Consider the following 24,786-nt stretch of genomic DNA (forward strand, 5'->3'; position numbering starts at 1 on the left):
AAACAAGAAAGCAGGATGGTTAAAGGGGAGAGCTGAAGAAAATGGGATCATCCTGAGAGGCACAACCCTCATGTCACATGCAGGGAAGCTCATTCCTGTCCCACTTTGGATCATGTGTGGGAGTTGCACAGCACTGTGGACAAGGGGAAGTGTGTACTCCCTGCCTCTGAAGTGCTGCATCCTCTCTTTGGCTCTGTAAAAGTAGCATGGTGGGTTGAGAAGCAGTAGGGATGCACTGGGAAAATGTAAGCTCCCAACACACTGGCAGGGAAGCAGGAGAGAGGTGACTAAGGGAAGAGGAGGGAATGTCAGTCTTGGATACAAGATATGAGGGGTGGGAAGGAAGGAATGACTGCTAAGATTTAAAAACAAAAAAAACCCCAAAACACAAGTCGCAAATGTATTACCAAAGCTAAGGTAGAAGACATCAGTTAGCTCACCTACAGCTAAGTGAGGTACATGAAGACTGGGTCTTTGTTATGTCTTTGCTTCCTTTGCATTCCTTGCTTTTGAATCTGTTCCAGGCTTCTCTGGAGAGATTCCTTGTTTTCCTTCTGTAGCTCCCTGCAGGATGCAAATGTTAATAAGCGCAAGCACAGCATGCAGGGCTGAATCCATCAGGAGAGATGGGGACTGCATGGCAGATCAGCTTCCCTCCTGCTGTGTGACATGGGACGCACATTGAACAGAGGGCTGTGGGGGAGCCCCTTTACTCTACTTCGTCAAATCCAGCTGTGCTGCTGGAACATTTTCTTAGCTATCCTGCTCAGTGGAGCTGCAGCAAACAATAGGCTTTAGCAAATCATGGACAAACAGAAAGGCAGAGCCTAATTCATATACATGCTAGGCTAATCTGACATTACTGGGTTCTTTATGGAGTCAGATTGTTGTTAATTTTTTTAAAAATAGTCTTCAACTTTTTTTTTAACCTAAAAGTGATAATAGTGAATGTGTTTTTTCAGGGATATTAGCCAGAAGAGTGCCTTCCATGTGTATGTTGAGTATTACTGGTGTTCGACTTGCCAGCTCATGAGTGACACCTCCCGCCAAGGTATGATACAGTTGCCCTGAAAGTCCAATTTACGATTGACACTATGTTATAAATTAGTGCTACTATGAAACATCTCATGCTAAAGAGTGCTGAGAAGGGCAGAGAAGAAAGGCTATGTGGGCTCTGGGTGGCCTGAGGTGCCACTCTAGCTGTGACATTCAGTGGTAGTCTATCACTGTAGTGACTATCAGTAGTGTTGCAAAAACAGTTTTACTGGCTTGTGTGAATTCTTCAGACCTACTTTGTCAACCTGTTGCTTTCCCCTGGTCAGCGAGTCCAGTTGCTTGTTGTCCTTTTTAGCTCTTCTGGCTGAACAAGGGTTGGTCTTTTGATATGCCGCTGCTGTCTGGTACTTGATGCCTTGGGAGAGAGAAAGAGCCTTGCATCATCTTGGGCTTATAGGGTGCCACCAGGCTGGTTTATAGACCTACTGCATGGAATCAGTTGCAATACGTGGTTGGAGGTAAGGGGTCCCAGCTTCAAATTCTCTACCGCTCCTGAAGTTACTCTCATTTTTGCTGCACTTGGAGAAGAAGCAGGGAAGGGGGGGTGTGGCTCTTTCACTGGCCAGTAGCATAACTGACCTTTGCAAAAGTCCTAGTATTAGTCCAAGCTTAAGAACAAACAAGTGATTGTCAGACATGAAGGATGATTCTACTAGAAACGTGTAATCTTATTGTTTACCTCAACTTGAGGAAAATGCTCCTTTTGCAATTGTCATGAACTTCAGGAGCCTGAGCTAGACACTATTTCTAGGCTACAATGAGAAAACACCTGTACCTCCCCCCCACAAGAGAATAGGCACAGACCAAGGTTTACACTATCCTTTCTATGTGCAGCTGTTGGAGCTCAGCAGGCTGTAACTTGGTGGCTCTGGTGGGCCCGGTGCTGCTGCCCCACGTCACCCTGCCCTGGCCTTGTGGGATTTGGGGTGAAATGTGCTCACTTTGCTTCCAGGCATACTCTGCAGCTTCAGGGGCAGTCAGCATGGCAAATGGATGCAGGGAGAGCTTGAAAGGTTGAATCCAGTGGTCCTGGAAGGACAAGAATGCATAGATTAGTATGTCTGCAGAAACTATGTGCCAAGCCAAATGGGCATACTCTTTTGTGGTCAGCGGAAAGTAAGATAACTGCTTCAGAGGTCCTGATGGATAAATGAGCACAGCTTTGCTGGCAGCTTTTGTCCTGGCTGCTTGGCCCACCCAGCTTCTTGAAATGCCCATCCCCGCTGCCCAGACGTTTCAGTTGTCCACACAGTAGCTGAACTGCTGCATTTTATAGCCCTGTATGTACTGGTGTGGGCTGGGGATTGTGGTCTGCCATAACATCCTGGTGGGCAGCCTGCAGCTGCTCAGCTGTTCACATGGCAGCTCCTGAAATGTCTGGATAATGGGGTAGGAAACTGAGAAGCGTCAGGCAGGCAGGATAGCAACCATTACGTCCATCTCAGGCTAGGATGTCCCCTCTCATGAACCAGAAATCTTCTGGATCCTAAATCCCACCAGGATGCGACTTAGTCTCCCTAAGCATCTATGTATCTTGGTAAAGCTAGTGCTTGATTTTCAAGGAGATCTAAGCCAAGGGGGATGGGGGATAACAGGAATCTCCACCATTTTACTTTGATGGGAAATGGGGGGGGAGATAACCAAACCTGACATCCACAGAAATTGAATTTTGAGATGGGCTGGATTCCAGCTCTTTGAGTCTAGGACTCTTAAGGAGGCATAAGCTGTCCTCCAAGAGTTACTGTTAATGAAAACAGTAGATTTAACCTCTTAAACTCATTAGGGCTTTGCAAAATAAATTATCCTTAGTTTCCAAATTCAGCAAAGCATTTCCGTTCCTTTCTCATAGAGTGCGAATGATCTCAAGCCCATGATTAAAATTAAGCAGCATTGTTGGCTGAAATAGAAACTGGAGATCCTGATAACAATGGCTTATCTTCCTCTTCAGAAAATTTTGTAACTTTGCTACCTCATGACCATCAAGGAAGTATCCCTGGGTCCACTAGGGACAGGATCTAGGCAAATGCACAGTAACATGAGAGGAACAGAAAGACACTTTCTGTTCTTTCTTTGTCTCTGCTTGCATAACATCAGAATATAAATCAAAGCTAAAAAACCACTAACACCCCCCCCACCCCCCCAAGAAAAAATACCATGGAAAACAGCATGAGTAGCTGGAAAACTTCCAAGAAAACATCACTCCTCTGCAGTGTATGGTGTGCACTCAAAATGGAGATTTCTAAAAATATCCTGGGTTGGAAGTTCCTAAAGAAAAGGATTCCTGCCCATAAGAAGCATGACAGTAAAAATATACAGTGTAATACTCACAGCAAAAGGAGGGAGACCTGATCCACCCACTTATCCCAGGAGCAGAGGGGAAGATCCCTCCTTCAATCTAACATGTTGTGAAACGTCCCTACATGGCATCTAGTGGCATTTCTACTTCTTGACACGGGGAAATTCAACTAAGAGAGGTTACGGCCAAGGCTGTTCTGATGCACGGAACTGTGAGCTGGAGTGAGCTCTAGCCCTTTCTGGACACCGGGTGGCAGTCCATCATTAATATTACAGCTAAGCATGAATGAGGTAAAAAAACCCATAAATTAAGTGCACCAGAAACACTGTGAATTACATGTGAATCATCTATTACAGTCTGATTACAATTCCACAGCAACTTTTAATGGTTGCTTGGGAAACGTCAGTAAAGTCTGTGTTACTGAAAATAAAATCTATATATTCCAGCACAAATGCTATTTTGTTAAATAGCTGGGCCATACAGAATACTTTCTTGTGACTTGAGTCATGAATTAAAGATTATAATACCTCCCCTGTTTTTTAAAGGGCAATTACACTTAGATGACTAAAGATATGCTGCTAGAGAAACTTGCTCTGAACACAGGCAAGGCCCTTGTGAAGCAGGCTATATCTCCTCGGACCTGCATAGCCTCCTTCCCCACTCCACGTTTAGTGGTAATTAGAGCACACTGGTGGGAATGCTCCTCTGTAAACCACTATGCCAAAGGCCCAGGAGCTGGGTTACATCTTAGTGTGGTTGTAAGTAGTTGGACTGCCCTTTTCTTGCCTCTCCCTGGCACACTGTAAGGCAGAGGAGGAAGTGAATAGTTCAGCTTTTTGCTCTGTTTAAAGAGAGAAGGCTGGAGCTAGTTTGCTATTACTAATGGGGCAAAAGGGGCAAATGACTTGAGTTTAAAATGTAACGTATTTTTTAAAAGGCATATATATTATAGGGTCCAAATGCATTATGCCTTTATGCAGTGGGAGATTCCTTCCACTTTATTGCTCATAGCACACCAGTCTAGGCAGTAGGCTGGTGGGAGAAGGGGCCAATAGCTTACCATTGCTATGGCCAAAGCTAGGAGTCACTGGTACCACTGAACTGGTACCTCTTTTTTGGTGGACTCTCTCAGACCTAAAGGGCAGAAGACTTCAAAAAGTGTGGGGTAGATTCTGCAAGGTGTGTGATGCTAGCCTGATGTGTGTGATGAACGCCTTTTTAAGTATGTTTGGGAATGGGATACCACTTTAAGACCAGGGCTAAGTGTAAGTATTGGTGTCAGGGCAGGATAGGTTTGAAGAGTTTTAACTGGTGAAATCTCTGCAGGGCCAAGATGAGATCTGATCAGTAAAGCTGGAGTAAGTATCTCCTGTTTGTCTACTGAAGGCTGCTTTTTTTTGGTATCCAGCTGGTTGCTCAGTTACATTTGTCTGCTGTATCCAGTTTTGCATGGATCAAATACACCGTTTCTTTTTCTGGTAGCCTGGGGATAATTTTCAGCAGAGGTCCAACAGAGGAACAGCACAACAGAGCCAAACAAGCCGCTTCTGCCCTTTGAAGAACAAAACCATCTCCCTGAAGGTCAGCTACTGAAGACAAAGAGCTTTTATGTGTCTGTGCTTTCCCCTGCACTAGCACTTTGTTTGCTTGGGTTGGCAAAGTCCCACGCCAGTGTGCAGGCCAGAAAGGAACCATGAAGTCTGTGGTCAGCCAGGCATTTAAGCCAGAAAGAGGCACGCCAATAAAAAGCCTTCATAAACCTCTAAACCCAGGAGCACATCATTCAAATATTCTAGCGTGCAATGGGTGACTTTTTAGACTAAAAAGATGGAGCAGGGATTTTAGAAGTAGCCCTTATGCTGCTAGATGTTTCTGATCCCAGTGGTGGTGTAATGAGGGAAGCATCAAGAGATAAAACTCTAGAAGTTAAATATAGTAAGCACCTTTCCTCCCCTGCCTAGTCTCAGTTTTCCTTGTTTTTTCATGGTTACATTCAGTCTGTCCCAATTCCTTCTGTGAGGTGATGGGTGGCAAAGGAGGTTGGGCTCGTGTGCAAGTGGTTTCTGTCTGGCATTTCTCTGTACTTCTTAGATTTCCTCTGTGCTTTTGTCCCTGCAGGCCATGGCATGGAGGGGATGCCTCGTCCCAAGAGCATGTCTCTCTTAATAGTCACCGCACACATCTCCTTATATATGTCCTCATGTCTCCTTCCCTAGTAGCTGCTGCTCTTTCTTAAATATGTTTGAGAAGAGGTGCCCTGTGCTCCTCTGGCTGAAGTTTTGGCTCGTGCCTGGCTGTTTACATGGGTTTCTGAGTTGACTGGCACAGGGCAGTTCTTGGTCTCCTCCCATATAGGTTACCACTGCAGCCCTTGCTGCCTGAACTCTGCCATTTACGCCAAACACAGCACCCGTGTGTGAACTTGCATGAAAGCTGTAAACCTTAAAATTTATGCCCAATATAAATAGAAAGGTATTCGAACTGGGGATGCAGAAGTTGTCCTGACATCTAAAACTGCTCAGGTCTTACAAGCTCCCTAAGACCTGATGGATCATTCCACATGGAGGTTTCATTCCCAAAGAGTGGGGATGTGACTTGTCTGGAAGGTCTTAAACACTATTAGATTCCTTTGCTTATGTAAATACACTCTTAGAAATCTCAGATGAAGGGAAGCACACACTCTGCTGCCTGTCTTGAGAGCTGACTAGACCCAAACAATTCTGGTGTATGGGCTGACAGCAGGCCATGTTGTCAGAGCACTGTGCCCAAGGAAACATAGCCTCCTTCTCTCTGGAGGCTTTTTAACTGCAAATAATGACCCAGACTGTGCCTCAGATTTACTAGGACAGAGATTAAATGACTTGCCCAAAGTCAGATAGCCTAGTCTAATCTAATCTGCAAATCAGGGTAATGTTACCTCTTATCTCTGCAATAATTGAACTGTAAAACCTTGTGCAAGTTTTCTGTTACTATTGTATGATTTGGCACAAGGGTACTTCCAGACTCTAGAGCATCTTTTCCCTGCAGGTGCACAGGTAACACAGACAACCCTGCCATCACAGAGTTGCTGGTTTGTTCTGTTTAATCTGTGCATCCACCTTCCACAGGACTGCAATGCACTGCAAGTAAAAATTGGCTTAGCACTCTTTTCTTATTCTCTTCTTTTTCACACTGCAATAAAGGGAGAATTTAAGGCTCTCTGACAGGTGCCATCTCTGATCCTTTACTGGGATCCAGGAAGGATTCCTAGGATGTAGATACTGACTCCCCTTGAACAGTGTCATGTAATGCCTATGCAAGAGTCGGAGTGCCCTTCTGAGAGTTGGCTTCTGTAAACATAGCACTGATTGTATGAACCTGCCTAAACATGACCCCAGATTAAGACCTGCAGTGTTGGCACACTCTGCTAAGCAGCATACAACAGCTTACCAAAAAAACATGGAGGTATGGCAGGAAGTCTCCCTCTTGCAGGGTCAAAGGTCTCTAGTCAAATTTCACATCTTTGGTTCCTCTCACAAATGCCTTAGCTCAGACTTACAGCATACTTTCTTAGCTGGAAGATTTATCAGCTTACAAGGGAGTAAGAATGAGTCAAGAAGACCATGTAGGATCTGCAGAGTCCATACAAAAGAGGAGGGCAGAAAAACCGTAGCAAAGAGGTGGGCTGTGCAGGGAGAATTTTACTTGTTTACACAATTGCTTACAGGGTATACTGACCAGCAAAGCAACTTTGGCTCCTTGGTGAGGCCAAGCAGTGCAAGGCAGCACCAGAGGCAAGGAGCTAGCAAAGGTTAGGTATTGTCCCCTGATGATTTCTGGTTTGAAACCTGAGTGGACTGGGCACAGACGAAGTACATCTTTGGCAGCCAGATGACAGTCCCAAAGGAAAGCGCTAACTTCAGATAAAATTCACACTGTCATACCTAGCCTGTGGTCTTGAATGCTACCTGAATGCTTATATTCTGCTGTAACAAGGAGATACATGAGAGTTTATTGTAGGATGTTGCCAGCTATCATCCACATATCCTCAAGCACTGCTGGCCTAACAGTAGTGATTGCTTTCCATAGAATGAAGTCCCTTCCTTTATTAGTATGGGAGAGCTGGAATAAACAGTAGCTATAATAATAGACCCCCACACAATACAATCTGCAAGCAATTAAGAAATGTGCTGCCCTCTGCAGCTTTGACACACACCCTCCAGACTAGCAGCAGGAATGAAGTACCCCATGGATAACTGCAACTGCACGTGGAGGCTTTACACCTTGTTATGATGCTGAAAGGCCACCCACAAGGCTCTAAGCCGTAATGGCAGAAGTGAGAAGGGAATAGTTCAACAGTGTTTACTCTGAGTGAGAAGAGAAATAATCCACGTGTGGATTGCATTCCCAGAATGCCAGCCCAATACGCTACATGCTGGACCAGGCCACTACAGGTAAGAGAGATATTCACTCAGACCCCTATAAGAGATGCTGAAAAACCAACAAATCACTCACATTTGCAGACCTCTGCCAGTGTGTTGCTGAGGGCCTCATGCTGTAAATCTCAAAGATCTCTTCAATAGGAATGCTGTTCTGTGAAGACAGGTAAAGAGAGAGGTTCAGCTCTCAGAAGTAGTATTCTTTAAAGTCAATGTATGAAATCCAGCTCATATCCCCTTCCTTTGATCTCTGAAACAGCTTTCACCTGAACTCCTAGTATCATTTCACGCTGCTAGTACAAATCTATTGAGATCTGGTCCTGAAACTTGTTCACCATTTTGCACTTGGGTGAGACAAGGTAAGTAACCTATACACATGCATAGGACCACCTACTGAAACTGCTTATTTTGTTTTCTACGGCTGAGCAAAACTTAATGGCTACCTGATAAAAATGAGACGGATTTGTAATATTTGCACTGTCTGTATACTGTGCTTTGAATGAACAAAGACATCCAGGGTACAGGGAGTGTTTCTAGACAGGGGCCATAGAACAAAAGATATTGCTATCTTTCTTGCCCTCTTACCATTAATATTCCAGCATATGAAGATAATATCATAGCTTCTCTCTCAATTCGGTTGGGATACGCGTATCGGTTGCAAGCTGCAAAATTCCTATACGGTGTTTTGAACAAGAAGATTATTAGCCTGGTGTTATAAATGCAAAAAGCAGTCCTGGGCTCGATTCACTGCTGCTTTTACACCATTTTCACACTGGTGTAACCCACTGCAACAGCAGGGCCTTAGTTTTGCAATACTCACATTTTCTCTCTTGTCAGTGCAGTCTGAGCATCCAAGTCATTTAGCCACAGCAAAGCAACACTGAAGGCTAAGTTGTAATGGACCTGGAAAGACAGAAGAACCTCATCTGTTTTGTTTTACTGTAATTGCTTGACTGAGGGATGACAGAAAGACCAGAGAAATGCAGGGAAACGTGAGCTGGAGCCCAGTATTGTCTCAACTACACTGGGTACCTCACCAGTTTTAAGACCCTTGCTGAGGTTTGAGGGGTTTTAAACACACCCAAGAAGACCTTCTTAGCTTAGCTGAAAGATGGTTTGTTATGCACAGACAGCTTTAGTTTGTGAAGAATTCCCTTTGGTTAGTTGACTTGAACTTTATCAAATGTCCTCTGTGGATGAGCTTTGTCTTGCTGAAAAATCAGCAAAAACATGAATTATCTTGGATACATTACACCTGGATGCTATTCACAGCCAATCTCTTTAGATACTCATTTCAGTAATGGGCTTTTATTGATCATTGTAGGAACAGGTTATTTAGCTGTACCAAACAGCCATCCTTCAGAGTTCTCAGTAGCCCCGCAGTTAAAGCGGATAAGAAGTAAGAAGTCTGGTGATTACCATGTCATCTAGAAAGGTGGGCTGCCTTTGTCCTCTTGGATCAAATTCATATTCTCGTAGTTTGATGCCAACATAATCTCCCCTTAAAGCAAGAAAATAACTCCAAATTACAATTGGTTCTAAGCAATCCAGTGCATAAGAAATGTCATAGATGACTGTAAAGCTAGTGCAAGATCAGGGCTAAATTTGCTATGATTCCGAGCTAGGAATCTGCTGTAGGATTTCTCACAGACACCTCCTAAGTAGGAAAGCTGTTAGTTTTCTGCATCACTGCTAATCTTAGCTTCCCTCAAACCACATTGCTGTCTTCCCCAAAGGCTCCAAAATATACAAAGAAGTACAAATGTGAATCAAGTATTTAAAGTCTGGGGACTCACAGAAGGATTTCACTGTACAGCCAAGAGACTGAAAGAGATGCTTCACTGGTGCTTGTTCTTCTCATTCAGGGGAGGCATGATTCTGCAATCTTTCCTCAGACTAAGTACTACTGATCCATGTAAGCAGTCCTAGGGAAGATGGGCACAGGACTTGTATGGAATAGAAGGGACACTGCTTACATCCCCTAAGAGTTGTCTGCTGGGCACTCCTGCATCAAAGAGCATGAGATCCTGCTGCATGAACTAGGAAACCCCTTACAGACAGCAGCTGCATGGCAAGGGAGGAACTCTGCACCTCCCTGGTCACTACCACTGACCAAGTTCTGGGCTGTGACATCTCTACTGTCACATATGCAGTCAGGTCTCACACTGCAGACTGCATGTAAGAAAATGAAGAGCATCTCAAAGGAAGTCTGTTCATTCTTTCCAGCAAGAGAAGACTAAGGTTTTACAGTTGTGATCCAGCTAGGTCGTACCACCTTTTGCAATGAAAACAAGTCCATCTCAAATGCAATGAAGGCAGTTGTGGGCAGTTACTACTTACAGGAGTTTTTCAATCTCTTTCTTCAGGCGTTTTCTTTCCATACTCTAGCTGTCACTGTAATATAAGCTCAGTGGCATCTAGGAGAGAGAAAAGTGCATCCTACCAAGTATCTCTGTCAGTGAGCAAATCTGAATCACAGATAAAGAGTATGGGACACTTGGAGACCCCCTACAAAAATCTGGCCAAAACCATTTCCCAGGTAGGATTAAAATAGAAGCTGAGAAAAATCTAGTCAAGAAAGAAGACAACACGCACCGTACTGAAAGTGAGGGTAAAAAGGTTGGTAATGGGAAATGGGCAGAATGAGCCCATTTAAGATGAGCATCAATATCTTGAGTGTCAGCTTGCAGGTTGCTTGCATCCCCATCACAGTGATGTATATTCTCTCATATAATGCAATCTATTGACCTGCTGCCGCTTCTGAGTTTCTTAGCATGTGGCTTGCTCTCCCCACTGTGTGTGTATTAATCAGATCTATGTGGTACAAAGAGGGGATGGACTGGGAAGAGGACAGGCTGGAAGAGATGAGGTAATAGCTGGCCTGACAGGACCCAGCAAAGAGAGAAGCCAGCACCTGGCCCACCAATTTACTGTAATATCAAAACACATGCTTTACTCCTCTGCTCCATAATACACAAAGTAATGACATACCTAGTAAGCTCTCTGTGTTATTGGATATTGTCCCCCTGTTCTCTCTCTCATACATGTACACAAGAAATCACGCACTACCTGTGTCAACTCTTGGAATAGGTCTCAGGATCTGGGTTTGGAGCCTCTTTGACTTCAGGTATCTATGAGGAGAAATTCCCTCTTCATGTTGCTGTTTCTTTCTTGCCTCTGCCACTCAGTTTGTGTGCCAGGGAAATTAGGCTATGGCTTCACGCAGGACTGCAGCTTTCTCCTGTTGCTTAGAAACAATGCTGCTGAGCTGAGAGAAATTAAAAGAAAAAAAAAAAAACCAACACAGAGAAGAGGTTAAACCTGCACCTTCAGGTTGGGTTATCAGTTTCCAGCTAAATGATCCTTTTACACTTCTAGGCATTGAGTTTCACTGCTGAGTGGCTAGTTGCAAACACAGATGACTTGCTAACAAGGGAGGGAAAGACTATTCACTGGGTTTTCTGATGGATCTAATTGCTTGTAAAAGAAGCTATCAGCTTGCACTCTTCTAGCATTCCACTGTATGGAATGGTGAAAAACTAGACCTGATGATACCTCCCAAGAGCCCATCTGGGGTTCCATTTGCAGTGTTTGTGGCATATAGCAAGGATCCTGCTACTTGTTCTTTCATCAAGGTTATGTTTTTGCTTGCAGTATTAGGAGAAATTCTAACAGCCAAGAAATCCCAACACGACTTACGAAATCCTGCTGTTGTCCTTCCAATGGATGCAGAGCACATCTTGCATAGGATTGCTGATGGTAGCCAGTGCATCATGATGACTAACAAGTCAGTGAGAGGCTATTGGATTTTGTAGATTAGGAAGGTTTGCAGGCTGTAGTTCTGAATGGAATGAGCCATCCCCCTCCTTGGGAATGTACTTCTCATGTTATTAACTGATTACCTAGTAAACAATGGGAATGGGTTTATGAGACATGATCATAATGTTGCCTCTCTTTGTGATGGCCTAAGAAAGCAAATGTATTATCATGAGATGATACACAAATTCGTATTTAGAGAATTTGTGCTGTGCTTTCTCTTTATTTCGTCTGTGCTTTGTGTTCCTTATTTCATTTCACCTCCCTTTTTTCCAAAGCCCGAGCTTTAGGCATGTGCCTAGGCAGGTGCAAGAGGTTGACCTACCGTGTCTTTGCCATAGCAGTGGAAAGCCAGGTGGGCAGCCACTGAGGGAAGGCTGGAGTTTGGGAATGGCCCCTCCTAGCAGCATTAGATGCTTATGGCCATTCTCATTAATTCTGTGGCAAAAGGAGCACCAAGCTTAGCACTTCCCCACCTTTCATTCCAGCTGCAGGGCTTGTAATCAAGTTGGATTTGATTTCTGAGGGCATCCGCCTGGCAGGCATCATGGCAACCCCGTGTCTCCAGTAGAGCTGCTGCTTGTTTGCTCTGCTTTCAGAAACGCAGATCTACTACCTGTCTTTCCTCCAGTTACACCTACCCAGGGCTTATCTGCTGGTATGGCCAGGTGAGTGTGAAAACTGACCTTCACAAAGTGAACAGAGCCATGCCAGGACTGACCCAAAGTCCTGCTAGCCCAACTCCTCTCCTATTATGTGGCAAGGGTGATACCCTGATGAAGAAAGTGACTTTCCTGAAATGAGGCTGGTCCCTAGCCCTGGGGTGAACTGACCCCTGCTATTTCCCCAAAAGCAAGAAATGCTTCTGTATCACTGCAAGGCAGGGAGTGGGGGTGGCACTGTGTGCTCTTCCTGGGGAAAAACAAATAGCAGCCACTAGTGGATGCCTGGGGAAGAGATGGAAGAGCTGCGCCAGCAGGCATCAAACTTCCTCAGTGTATTTCTCCATTTTCCACTGATTTGCAGCTTAGGACCTTCTTGAGCAAAAAGTGTTGTCTTGGCAGTTAATAGCCCTTGCTTGTTTTTTACTTCCACGAACTTGCCCACTCACTTTTTGAAACCTGAGTAACTGACATCTGCAATATCACCTGGCAAAGATTTCCACTGTTTAAATAGGGCTGTGTGGGAAACGGTCTCTGGTTTTAAACTATCCACTGTTAATTTACTTTGCTGACCAGTGTGCTTAATAAACTTAGTAAAGTAACTTTGTAAACTTAGCAAATTTAGGCCCCTCGAACTGTGGAATTTGTCAAGCACGGAGCACAGAATACGTATTAGAGGATACTTAAGTCTTTTCCCCACACCATAGCACATTTAATGCCAGTCACAGGTTCCCCAGAGCAAGAAATAAAGCAACAGGCAGGTCTGCGTGTCTGCAGCATCGTTATCCACTGCAGGTCCAATTTTCAGGGCTGGTATGGAGGGTGTTTTGTGAATCTGCTACTTAATTAAGTTGGAAGGAATAAATTTATTTAATAATTTGCATTATTTAATGCTCATCAGCTAATGTATTAACAAATACCACATAAAATAGTAATAGGATTTAGGACTTTTGCAAAGGGGTACCATTCACATGCCTGTGGCAGCAGGTAGAAGTGTTTTTACCAGCCTTGCTTGTATTGCAAATTCCCTCTGCACCTCCACTGTAAATTGCTGCTCTTCAAACTATTTGGCTGCTTTTTCCTTACATGTAATTTCCTTAAAATATTTAACATCGTCACATCTGCATATGCAATGTCAACTTCTTGAGGACAAATTCAAAGGTGTCTGGAAACCAACACAGTAACTTCGACTGAAATGTAAATTACTTCAGAAAAAAAAATTCCTTTTAATAGACTGTAAAATGTCACCTTTTTGCAGACGAAAGCTGCAAGCCAGGTGCTGAATTCTGCGGACGAACAAACCCTAACTTTTGGGTGAGGTTTGTCCTTCAGAACCACCCTCAGGCTTTTCTGAGGCGTTTCAGGAGCGTTTTAGCTCTGCGTGCCCGGGGCAAGGTGGCGGCAGGAGCGCCTCATGACCACGGCCTCAAACTTAGGCGCTTCCAGCCAGAAGGGCGGCGCGGCCGCGGTGGCTGAGAAAGCGGCATTTCGGGGTCCCATTTCCCCATGAGGGCGTAGAGCTCCCCCTCAACGACGGCAGCCCGGCCCAGCCCGACGTGGCGGCGTAAAATGGCGGCGCGGCCTGACCCGAGAGCGCAGGGGGGGCGGGCTCTCCGCACACGCAGGCCCGTCCGAGCCCTGAGGGACGGGGGAACTAACGTTCCCCACCCCGCCGTAACCGGCACTGGCGATGGAGAGTTTGTGCGCGCCAGGTCTTCTCCCTCCTTTCGCCGGCGGGAGCAGCGGGCAGACAGAAACAGCCGCTCCCTCCGCCGCCATTCCGCGGGGCGGGGCGAGGGGCGGGCTGCCCGCCGTCCCGGTTGCATTCAAAAGTCTCCCGGCGGGCAAGGCTTCCTCTCCCCACTTCCCTCCTTCTCCGGCGGCGGCGAGGGACAGCCGCCTACCGTCCCGCGGGGCTCCCCGTGCTGGAGGCTGCTGCCCCACACGCAGGTGAGGCGAAGGGTCCGCCCGCCCGTCCCGCTCCCCGCGGGCGCTGAGGGGCCGCTGGCGCGAGGGAGGCGGTGAAGGGGCTGTAACGGCCCGCGGCGGCCGTCGTGCCCGGGAGCAGCTCGGGGCGAGGTGTGGCGCGGTGCCGTGTGTCTGCGGCCGACCTGGCGGCCTCCGTGCGGGGGTCAGTGCAGCAGCGGGGCGGGGGGCGAGGCCGCAGGTACGCTTCTCGGGGAGAGCGTCAGTCTTGGCTGGTAGGTACTTGCTGAAGGGAAGAATATGGGTGCTAACCCTGTTCGGTGTTGCTCTCTCCAGCTATGGCATCTCGGGAGGCTTCCGAAACATCCTTCTTCAGCCTGAGTGATGTAAGAGAGCGGATGCGGGAGAAGAAAAAGGGTGCCTTGAGGACTGCAAAGTTGAATGCCTCGCTTGCATCAAAAATCAAAACGAAAATCATTAGTGAGTGTATTTTGCCTTGCAGTGTGTGCAGAGGCTGTCAGGTACATCAGCTTATAGCTGTGGCCGTGGGCAGCAGTCTCTTACCCAGAGCTTATATTTAACAGCTGCTTCTCTGCCTGTGGGTTTCTAGTGAATTCAGTACCCTGCAAATGAGTGTCAAGTGCCACTTGAGGTGCCCAAAGGTGTCTGAGGTATCTGTGACTGGCAGGTTTAACGTAGAACCTTTGGAGCAGCAGCTGGGGGCATCACAGGTTGCTTAGCAGCATCTCGGATGGCATTAAACAGCTGTGTCTGGGTAACTGAGTCCTCAGGGTCTAAAGAGCAAAAATAAGAGGTGTGGAAAGTATTTTAGTGTATATGCAATCCTGTGCAGAAGCTAGCCCAACTGTGATTTGTTTTTAGGGGGGAAATAATGCAATGATAGTGCATGAGTTAATTTGGACTATCTTGAAAAAGTTAGATATTTCTGTTACTTTTATTTATTTGTTTTGAAATTGGGAAACATGGATCTAAATCTGCTCAAGGGCTACTACGGAGCACAGTAGGTTTTTTTTTTTCCCTCTTTTTGGATAGAGATGAGGACTCAGAGCTGTAGGTAACTTGTTCAAAGTCAGAAGCATATCTTTCTAAACTCAGCACCTGAGCCATGCTATCATTCATTAAGAACTGAAGCAGTAGCTTGCTGACTGAGCACGATCCACTGAGGATGGAGAGGGTGTCTGTCTGAAGTGTTGCAGGTTATTATGGAAAGTTTTTCCTGCTGTTCTCTGGATACTTCTATTGCTGGAAGGAATTATACTGCTGACTTTGTGTGGGGGCTATTGAGTTGTAGAGATCTGAGCCTGAGGGACGCTATTCTGGGAAGAGGAAGAAGTGTGATGAGGGAAGATGCATGGATGAGACCTTGGATGCTGATTCTGTGCGATACTTCTCTATCCCTTACAGACAACTCCTCCACTATTAAAGTCTCCCTAAAGCACAACAATAAAGCACTGGCCCTGGCTCTCAATGCGGAGAAAGCCAATGCACAGCGGCTCACCCAGGAGAAGACCATCTTACAGAAGGAGGTGGAGCAGTGCCACTTCCAGAACGCTGTGCTGCGGCACAAGCTCTCCTTCCTGGTATGGCACTAACAGTGTGGCTGGCATGGGGAGGGGCAGTGGGCAAGGTATGCAGCACTAGCATCTCAACCTTGGGAGGAGTGAGCTGTCATTGATTGTCCATAATCTCTACATATGAAAAATGTCACCATTCATTTGCTTACTCTTTCTTCCAAGCTGTGTTCTCCCCAGAACATGCCTTGCTCTGGCTACCAGCATCCTTATTGGAATAGGTGTTTTGATTTAATGTCTTTATGGTTTCTCTCTCTTTATTACCTCAACATAGAATAACACCTTGAAAGAACTTGAAAACCTTATGGCTGCAGTTAAGATGGCCCGGCTGTCTGAGGTAAACCATGGGAAACGTGAGCATACTGCTCTGGGAAGAGGGCTGTGTTTATCTGTGTCTTTTGCTTTGTGTTGCCTGCTCACTTCAGTGTTTGATGCTTCAACTGTTTTTCTTTACTTGCTTGAATTGTGCTGGCTGCATCCTTGTTTTTAGCTTAGTGTTAACAATTTCCAGGATAACTTCTGGAGTTTTAAACTGCCTTCCTCTGAGTCATTGGCTGTATTGGCCAGTAGGCTCTTCTGCTATGATGGGTTGTGACTTCTTTTCAATTTCTTTTTTTAAGTGTTGCCATGGCAACTTGGGATAGGGAATAGGACACTTTCCATATGTCCTGTCTCATGGGTGGGTGGGAAAATATTCCTGCTTCCTAGTCTCGGATTATCTGAACTAGTTTAACTTCATCCTTAAGCCTGTGGGACAGAATCTGACTCTGCTGCACCTTATTCCATAATTTGTGCAATTTCAAATGGGAGAGGGTCACTGGCAGCATCTGACATACTTTCCGGTGAAACTGAGCTTCTGCTATTTCTGTGCAGGAGGCTGCACAGGGGATTGCAAGAGCTTTAAACCACCCTTCTATTTCTCTGCTTTCCAGTTCCATACAAGTTCTGCATCCTTGTCCAACAGCCAGAAGAGCAGCGTGAGTGAAGATAGCTGGGCTGATGATATTGCAGATGGTCAGCTTGTGAGGTGAGCCTTAAAATGTCAGATATCACCAAGTTTGTCCTGAATTTCTATATGCTAAACTTCCTCTTGTGTTTTACGTGTGTGCCCAGTTGCCTGTTTTACGTGACATGTCTTCTCTAAACCACCACTGTTTGGTGTTTTCCTTTACTCTGTGTCTTTCTGCTGCCACTCTTTGTCTTATTAGTCCTAATGCAAAGTCTATGCATAAACTGGTCCTTGTCCCTCCTTTGTTTGCTTTTAGGTAGTTTTTCCTTTGTAGCTGGTGAGCACTGCAAGATTTCCTTGAGTGAGTGCCGTAGCTGGCTGCTTTGATGTTTGTTACACGTAAATGCTTAGTAGTCATCTGCTTGTATAATGTAAACTTGTGTTTTGGAAAGAAGGTCAGAGCAGGATCTCTTAATATATTTGAAGTTCTGTTTCTCCTCTGTCTAGTCTCTGCTTTGAACACAGGGGAGCCCTTGGAGCTGCCCACATGCATACCTCCAAGCAGCCGTGTTGGTGTTCCACAGCAAGGTGAACCTGTGGTCGCAACCCGTGCACTGAAAGGCTTTACTTCCTTGTTGCCTCAGTGTATTTTTCTCCTGCTTCTGTGTCCGCAGCGGTGTGCTTTTCTTATGAGTTGTGCTTGCACAAAAATGGGAAATCTGTCCTGGCTGGGCAGTGTGTGTTCTTCAGCACTTGAAGCCTTCAGAAATGTATTTCAGCAACTCTTGATGGAGGTGAAAGCTGTAGCTATTCTGCTGGATTCTGGGGCCTGTCACAGGTATGGAACGTGCTCCATTGCTGTTATTCCTTCTCACCAGGGCTGCAGGGATGCCAATGAGGGTGCCCGTTTCCAAGCTGCGTGATGCAGGACAGCAAGGTGGCAGCTCCACAACAGTACAGACGTGCTCACTAGATCTTCAGAGACCTGCTTCTAATGAGCCCCTGGAAATTGTGCCCGTTGCCTTCAAAGACACTTTGCCACCACAGCCTGCTGAGAAGCTTCAGTCCCACCAGGAAGAGAATGGGAAGAAGCTGACTGAAGCAATGGAAGCACAAGAGGCTTTTCTTGATTCTTGCATCTTTGGAGGTAAATCTGCATCTTCTGCTGTTCTTCTGGTATGACTTTGCGTGTCTGTGTTCAGAAATGAATGAGTGCAGTGCCATAGCTCCAGTTAGGTCCTAACCATCACTCCAGAAGCTCCTAATGACTGTTAGGAACTGCATGCTTCAGTGACGCAGATATCGCTAGAATTATGTGTATCCCAGAATGGGATGTCTTGGTGGGGATATTTGGCATGTTTGCAATAGCTCAAGATCACTCATCAGGCTTTCTGAGTAATAGGCACTGAGCTTACATAAGATTTTCAGAAATGTCTGACAGTGCAGAGTCTGACTAGCTGCACATCTTCTGTTCCTTGTGGATTTGCCATATAAATAATAACTCTCATGCAGATCACGTGAATTCCTAAATACTAGGGCTGGTTAAGGGGTCTTGCTTTGGGCTGCCTTTCTCTTCTGAGGGGAGCCAGCTGAGCAATTCTGTCACACAGTAAGTTTGGGGAGTCCCTGTAGAGACAAAATCATGCTTTTTCTGTGCTCTGGATTTGTGGCAGTGTGTGGGGCATAGCTTTTAGTGGTATGGGGAAAGCTGGTATTTGCCTGCTGTGTTTCTCAGTCTTAGGAATGGATTTTGTCTTTCTAACAGAGGCCTTGTGTGCCACCCAACAAAATCCCAACAATTTGCCAGCGCTTGCCTGGGAAAGTCGTTCTCTTTCATATGAGGGCGATGAGATGGAAAAACGTTTCTTTGATCGTCTCTCACAAGGGCATGTTACTCAGAGGAGAAAGCGTTCCACCCTGTTTGCAACAAGCACTCCGTCTTCTGGTGTGGATATCTTCCCACGTGTCAGTTCCACTCAGGTAGCTCGGCGGAGTATCACAAAGGACAGCAGCAGCTCCAGCAAGAGCAACACACAGCCGCAGCTGAAATCTCCCAGCTCCCTGGTTTCACCTACTCAAACCACTGTTATTCCTGATAGAAAATCTTTAGGTAAAGAGATTATCTGTGATCAGCCACTGGCTAAAGAAACTGGGTGTGGTGTTGAAACGGACCCCAGCTATAGCCAAGTCCCTGAGTTTGTTCCTGTAAAGGTTAAAAGCAAAGGTAGTTGTAAAACTGGTGAGAAAACAACTGTTAAAAAAGCAAGCACAGGAAAAAAGAAAACAAATGCAATTAAAAAGAATGCAGAAAGTAGTCCTGAAGGTGAGGAGAGCACTCAAAATGCAAAGAAGCTTCTTCAGCCAAAAGTTGCAACATGTTCTAGTGAGTCTGATGTTTCTGAGATGAGGCAGAAGGCTTGCATGGGGGCTTTTGACAGGAAGAACAGATGCTGTGGTGTGGAGCAACATTCCCGCTCTACTGATGAAGTCCGAGATCTCAGAAGAACGTATGTGGTCAATCCAGCACAGCTGCACAGTCTTGGAAGTGGTGACTTACTGCAACAGGTTAAGAAGGAAGTTATCTTTGAGATCCAAAGTATGGAGAGCTTGTCAAAAAGCCCAGTTCATACCTTCTCGAGTCATGAAATTCCCTCAGATGATTCCAGTCTACAAAATTCACTTTTCTTGAGGAAAGAGACCTCAAGTGCTTGTGCTTTGCAACAGGACTCAAGTGTGAGCAGAAAGAGCATCAGACAGAAAACCAACAGAAAAACTAGAGTAATTAGGCAAAGAGATGACTCTGATGAGGAGAATCTGCCAAACAATGTGAAAATACCAGAGGCCAAAGCTGAAGAACAGCCTAAAAGAAGCCGGACAAGCAGGAAGAATACTGTCAGGAAAAGCAGTTGTAGTGATCAGAGAAATGAAGTTGATGGTTTTGGGCCATGTATAAATGTTCAAGGAGTAGCTAAGGAGAGCACAAAGGATTCACCAGGTAATCTTAAATGTAGCAGGAAAACTTACGTTGTCTGTCCTTTGGATCTTGCAGGAAACTTGGGTTGTGTCCAGACAGATTTTGAAGGGGGTGAGATGGTACCTCCCAGGTCTATTCCTGGGAGCAAAGCTAGCAAAATCCCCAGAGTTCAGAGGACGGTAGCTGCTCAGAGCAATAAAAAACAAACAGGGGGCCTTCAAGAAAAGGGGCAAGCTAAAGTTGACAATGACATGAATGCTTCGAAAAAAGAGGCCTATCCCAAACCGAAGCCTCACAGGAAGAGGAACACCTCTAGACCTCCAGAGACTGATTCCCGGGCCAGACAAAGTGATGGTGCCAAGGTGCTCATTGGAAGTTCAGCAGAACTTGCATCCAAGCAAACTTTCCTGACAGGGAAGTTTTCCTGCATTACAGATCTGCTGTCTGAGCCAGATGCCTTCCTGGAGGAGCAGATAGCTGAGATATCGCTTACAAATAATCTTATGGACCTTTCACACAGTCTTGAATCCTCCTCTGTGACCTGTTCTGCAGCTTCGCCTGTCAGCTCCAGGCTTACAGATGTACCAGTTTCCAAGAGCTTGAGTACTGAGGGCAACAGAATGCCAGAGAAGTCCTCTGTTTGGCCAGAAAGCTCCCTGATACTTAAAGAAAAGACTGCAGAGGAAATGCCTGGGGAAAGACACCAAGTTGAGTCAAGTTCTCAGAGCTCACCGTCACAGGAACCTGGTAGGTGGTAGGCTGGGGAGGTGTCGTGGTTTAACCCCAGTCAGCAACTCAGCACCACGCAGCCGCTTCCCCCTCCCCCCTCCCAGTGGGGTGAGGAGGAGGAAAGGGGAAAAAAAAAAAGGTAAAACTCGTGGGTTGAGATAAGAACAGTTTAATAACTAAAGTAAAATATAATACTAACAATAGTAATAATGAAATATAATAATAATAGTAATGAAAAGGAATATAACAAAATAAGGAGGGGGGGGAAGGAAAAAAAACCCAGTGATGCACAATGCAATTGCTCACCACCCGCTGACCGATGCCCCAGCAGCGATCCGCCCCTCCCGGCCAACTCCCCCTGTTTGTATACTGGGCATGACGTTCCATGGTATGGCATACCCCTTTGGCTAGTTCAGGTCAGCTGCCCCGGCTCTGCTCCCTCCCAGCTTCTTGCACACCTGCTTGCTGGCAGAGCATGGGAAACTGAAAAGTCCTTGGCTTAAGATAAGCGCTACTTAGCAACAACTAAAACATCAGAGTGTTATCAACATCATTCTCATGCTAAATCCAAAACGCAACACTGTACCAGCTACTAAGAGGAGAGTTAACTCTGTCCCAGCCGAAACCAGGACAGGAGGGGACCTGTGTTTGGAGATAAGTGCCAAAAATCCACGCAGCAAGTGCTTATATTTTTCTTCCCCTCCTCTCTTTTTTCAGAGTTCAAGATCAGTGTCCAGTCCACCATTTATGCTTCCACTTGTGTTGGCCAGTCATTTCTGTGGCTGCATTTGCTTCTAGTTTATCAGCATTCCTATAAGAATTTCTGGTCACTTGTTCATGTCTGGATTTTGGGAAAAGACTAGGAGCATGTGCTGCAAGTCCTGTTTTACCACTCTTGTTATCTACAGGGCATGTCTGTCAATCTAGAAAATCAATTACTCAAGCAGTTGAAAAGTATAATTTGATGCTGACCCTGCCTACTAGAGTCAGCGTTATTGGGGCACAGAATATGATGAAGATGGCAGGTTTTTGGTCCAGAATGGTTAGTGCTGAAAGATTTCACACTTCATATCTCTAGGTGGTATCTTCAATGGAAATTCATCAGTAGCTACCTAAATTCTCTTGGTTGTGTTTTTTTGGTTTGTGTTTTAAAAGGATTTGGAGGATGTATCCCTTGGCTGGTAATACAACAGTTAAGCTGAGCCTTTTTGGGAGCTTGCTGTTATTGGATACTCTTTACAGAGAGTTGTTTTGTGGGGGTTTTCCTTCCTGTAGCTGTTGACAAACAGGCTAGAGTGGGCTGTACTTTGTAGAGAGGGAGGAAGTTTGTTCTCCTGCCCTCCCCCTCTTGGCCAACTTCACTTTGAAAGCTGCAGTAAACACTGGCAGGGTCCTGTGTCTTGCTGGAAGGGTGTTTGGGTGCCATAAGCTTGCTTTCTCCTCCAGGCTGTAAGCTCCTGGGCATTAGAAATATCAACTATAATTTTTGTGTCATTTTTCTACTACACCAGGGCCCAATGATACTAGCAGTATTAGTGACCTGTATTTTTTCAGTGAGGAACCTAATTTGATTCATGAGCTGACTTTTGAGGAGCAGGTCTGGGATTTTTGGACAAAAATGGTCTCCTGAGTTTAGAGGGAACATGATTGGATTCAGGATTGTGCAGTGTTCAGAGAAACCTGGTAACGCAGCCCTTCTCTATTTGGCAGCTGTATTTCTTAGGATATCTGGAAATGATTTGGAAACCCTTTGATCAACTTATGTGTGAATGTCTCCCTTTGCAGAGATCAGGCCACTACAGGACTTGACCAATGCCAGGACTCTGTCTTCCTCCAGCTCGGAAGAAGTGTCGGGGCGCTCATCCAGGCGGAGACGGGACCCAGCCTGCTATGCAGAGCCAAAACTCAACAGGTTGGACTTTAAACTATTCCTGTCCATGACTGTTCCCATGCTGCAATCCCTGCTCTGCTCTCATGTGCTCACTCTCCAGGGCTGGACCCTCTGTCACTTTGTTTGTCTTTAAGTTCTCTTACCCTTCGTGTTTCTGTGACCCTCCCCTTCTACCACAGTGTGGTTAAGCCAAAATTCTGCATTAGCACAGATGCATGTGCAGGCTTCTGGTAACAAGCTACCAAAGATGTAATTTCCCTCACTGAAATGAGCACGTCTCTTAGCAGACTGCATCTGTTGTACGCCAGTGCTAACGAGGGATTAGTGTGAGGATAAGATACAGCCTAAATGGACAGCTAAGCGAAAGCCCTGATTTCACTTGCTGCCATTCTGTGATATCTAAAGTTTTATACAACAACTGAGTAATACTTCGATTTTAATTGGGTTTTAGTGAAGGAAATGCTAGGTTTTGAGGAGGGCTCTCCCCTGTGAGCAGGCTGTATCTATATTTGTTTTTTCTGGCAGATACGAGTACTTAAACGAGTACCTGCATCTTTTCCATAAGAAACTGTAGATTCAGTAAATTCAATGGCTACTGTACAGAACCATTTAACTCCTAAAATGATGACTTTGTTGTTATGCTATTGGGTAATACTGTGTTTTTTCCCTGAAAAGTGTCACAGTTTGAACTTTCTGTGAGGAGCTGGCTATACTGGGTCAGAAGGTACTCTGTACTGGACAAGGAACAAACTGTACTACTCAGTCATCTTATAGTGGAAGCATTTCAGTAAAATCAGAAATTTTAGAGACTGAAATCATGCATGTATTCAAGAAATACCTTGATGGTTCAACCTAACCCTTTTGGTTCTGCAGGAAACTGAGGCGGGGCGACCCATTTACAAACATGGAGTTCCTCCACTCCCCTCTCTACAAAGCCAAAAAGAAGAAAGCTGCCAAAGCCAAGGAAATGACCAAGAAGATCAAAAAGGAAAAAGAATGGCTTCCTGAAGGATGTCCCAGGGCCGAGGCAGGCAAGCTAATAACAATGGAAAGAGACATGGAGCCAGAAGTAAAATAGCGGTTGAACGGGCAGCCCCCAAGCTCCTAGGGCCTTGTGTGTCTTTGCTAGAATCTCTCTAACGTTCTGCATAGCATATTTTTTATTTTAATTTTAAAGTATAAATAAAGTCCCCTATGCGGACAGTATAAAACCTTTGTGACACTTATTACCCCCTCTCCCCCCTCCTTTAAATGCTGGGGTGCTTGTCTGCAAAGTCTTTGGGCACAAGTGCTTGTGGCATCACAGACAGCTAGCTGGCTCTGCCAGTTCTCTCCTGGCCCCTACACAAGCCTGGGGACAGTACACCTTGGAGGGCTGATCTTCCAGCATTGCAGATACCCACAAGGGCTGCTGAAAGGGTATGAAAGGGTTGCAGCAGCCCAGGCTTTGACAGCAAGCAGAAGAGGCATGCCGACATGCCTAGCGTTACCTCCTGTAAAAGGTGGCTTCCGTACAGCTAGAGCAGTCCCCTGGGAAGTCACATTTAGGGTTGACTACTGAAGCCTTGGACAGCCCCCGAAGTCAGAGCTCTCTGCTGTTCTGGAAGGGAGCCATGTCAGATAACTGATACATCTCCTCTCACTGTATTTGCTGTCAGTGGGGGTTTGCATAACTAGGGAGTTGAAAACTGAGCCTTCTACCAGTCCTGAGCATGCCATACCTAGGACACACATGCACACATCTAACTATATTGATGTCAGCACTAAAGGTAAGCTAGGCTATACTTTGATCAAACACAACTTTTGCTGGGGTCTGCTGATGGGAGTGTTGGTGCAAAGGGCTATTACTAGTGGTGGGAGCTACAAGGGCCCTGCCCAAGAGCTCTGTGAAGCAGCTGGTATACTGTGAAGCAGACAATTGTGTTTCAGGAAATCCTGTGTTCTTTTCCATTGCAGACTGAGTGCCCACTGGCCTCCAGCACTTGCTTTTTTAGGGTCTACTGGTGTCTAACTTTGAAGGTTATTGATATTAAATGTTTGAGGGAGTGGTGGGGAAAAGAAGTGATTGTATTAGTAGTAAAGGGGAAGGGAATGTGCCTCCTTTGAAGCAGGAAAAATGTTTCCTCTTTCTCCATGGCAGAGCAGGGAGAGGGATGCTCTGTTCTTATGACCACACTTCCTGCTGCTTCTCCCAACACAGAGACAAGTGTTCCTTTCTCTCCTCAGCACTTCAGCAACATCCATCAGTTCATGAGGATAGATTGGGTCTTGCTGTACTCTGCAGAGTCCTCCAGAAGATGGAAACTTTGTTAGTACATAGGGAAAATAGTGTCATCTGCAGTCAGGTAAATGCTACTACATTGCTGTTGTGGTTTAACACCAGCCAGCAACTAAGCACCACGCAGCCGCTTGCTCACTCCTCCCCCACCCAGTGGGATGGGGGAGAGAATAAAAAAAAAAAAACCCTCATGGGTTGA

The 24,786-nt window shown here is 45.7% G+C and overlaps 2 protein-coding genes across 2 annotated transcripts; one reads left to right on the plus strand and one right to left on the minus strand.

Annotated features, from left to right (window-relative positions):
- Positions 1-477: 477 nt before the first annotated feature.
- C7H2orf80 (chromosome 7 C2orf80 homolog) lies at positions 478-10,151 on the minus strand. Its single transcript, XM_050899681.1, has 8 exons — positions 10,111-10,151; positions 9,190-9,271; positions 8,591-8,673; positions 8,356-8,443; positions 7,847-7,924; positions 1,998-2,085; positions 1,293-1,411; positions 478-564 (listed from the first exon to the last, which is right to left on the minus strand). Exons 1-8 carry the CDS (start codon positions 10,149-10,151, stop codon positions 478-480), a joined length of 666 nt encoding a protein of 221 aa, XP_050755638.1.
- Positions 10,152-14,139: 3,988 nt separating this feature from the next.
- LOC127018211 (shugoshin 2-like) lies at positions 14,140-23,514 on the plus strand. Its single transcript, XM_050899679.1, has 9 exons — positions 14,140-14,198; positions 14,511-14,654; positions 15,600-15,775; positions 16,041-16,103; positions 16,699-16,793; positions 17,594-17,862; positions 18,481-20,436; positions 22,204-22,330; positions 23,183-23,514. Exons 2-9 carry the CDS (start codon positions 14,513-14,515, stop codon positions 23,385-23,387), a joined length of 3,033 nt encoding a protein of 1,010 aa, XP_050755636.1. The 5' UTR covers positions 14,140-14,198; positions 14,511-14,512; the 3' UTR covers positions 23,388-23,514.
- The last annotated feature ends 1,272 nt before the right edge of the window (positions 23,515-24,786 follow it).

Source organism: Gymnogyps californianus, chromosome 7 (assembly GCF_018139145.2).
Source record: "Gymnogyps californianus isolate 813 chromosome 7, ASM1813914v2, whole genome shotgun sequence".
Taxonomy (NCBI): domain Eukaryota; kingdom Metazoa; phylum Chordata; class Aves; order Accipitriformes; family Cathartidae; genus Gymnogyps; species Gymnogyps californianus.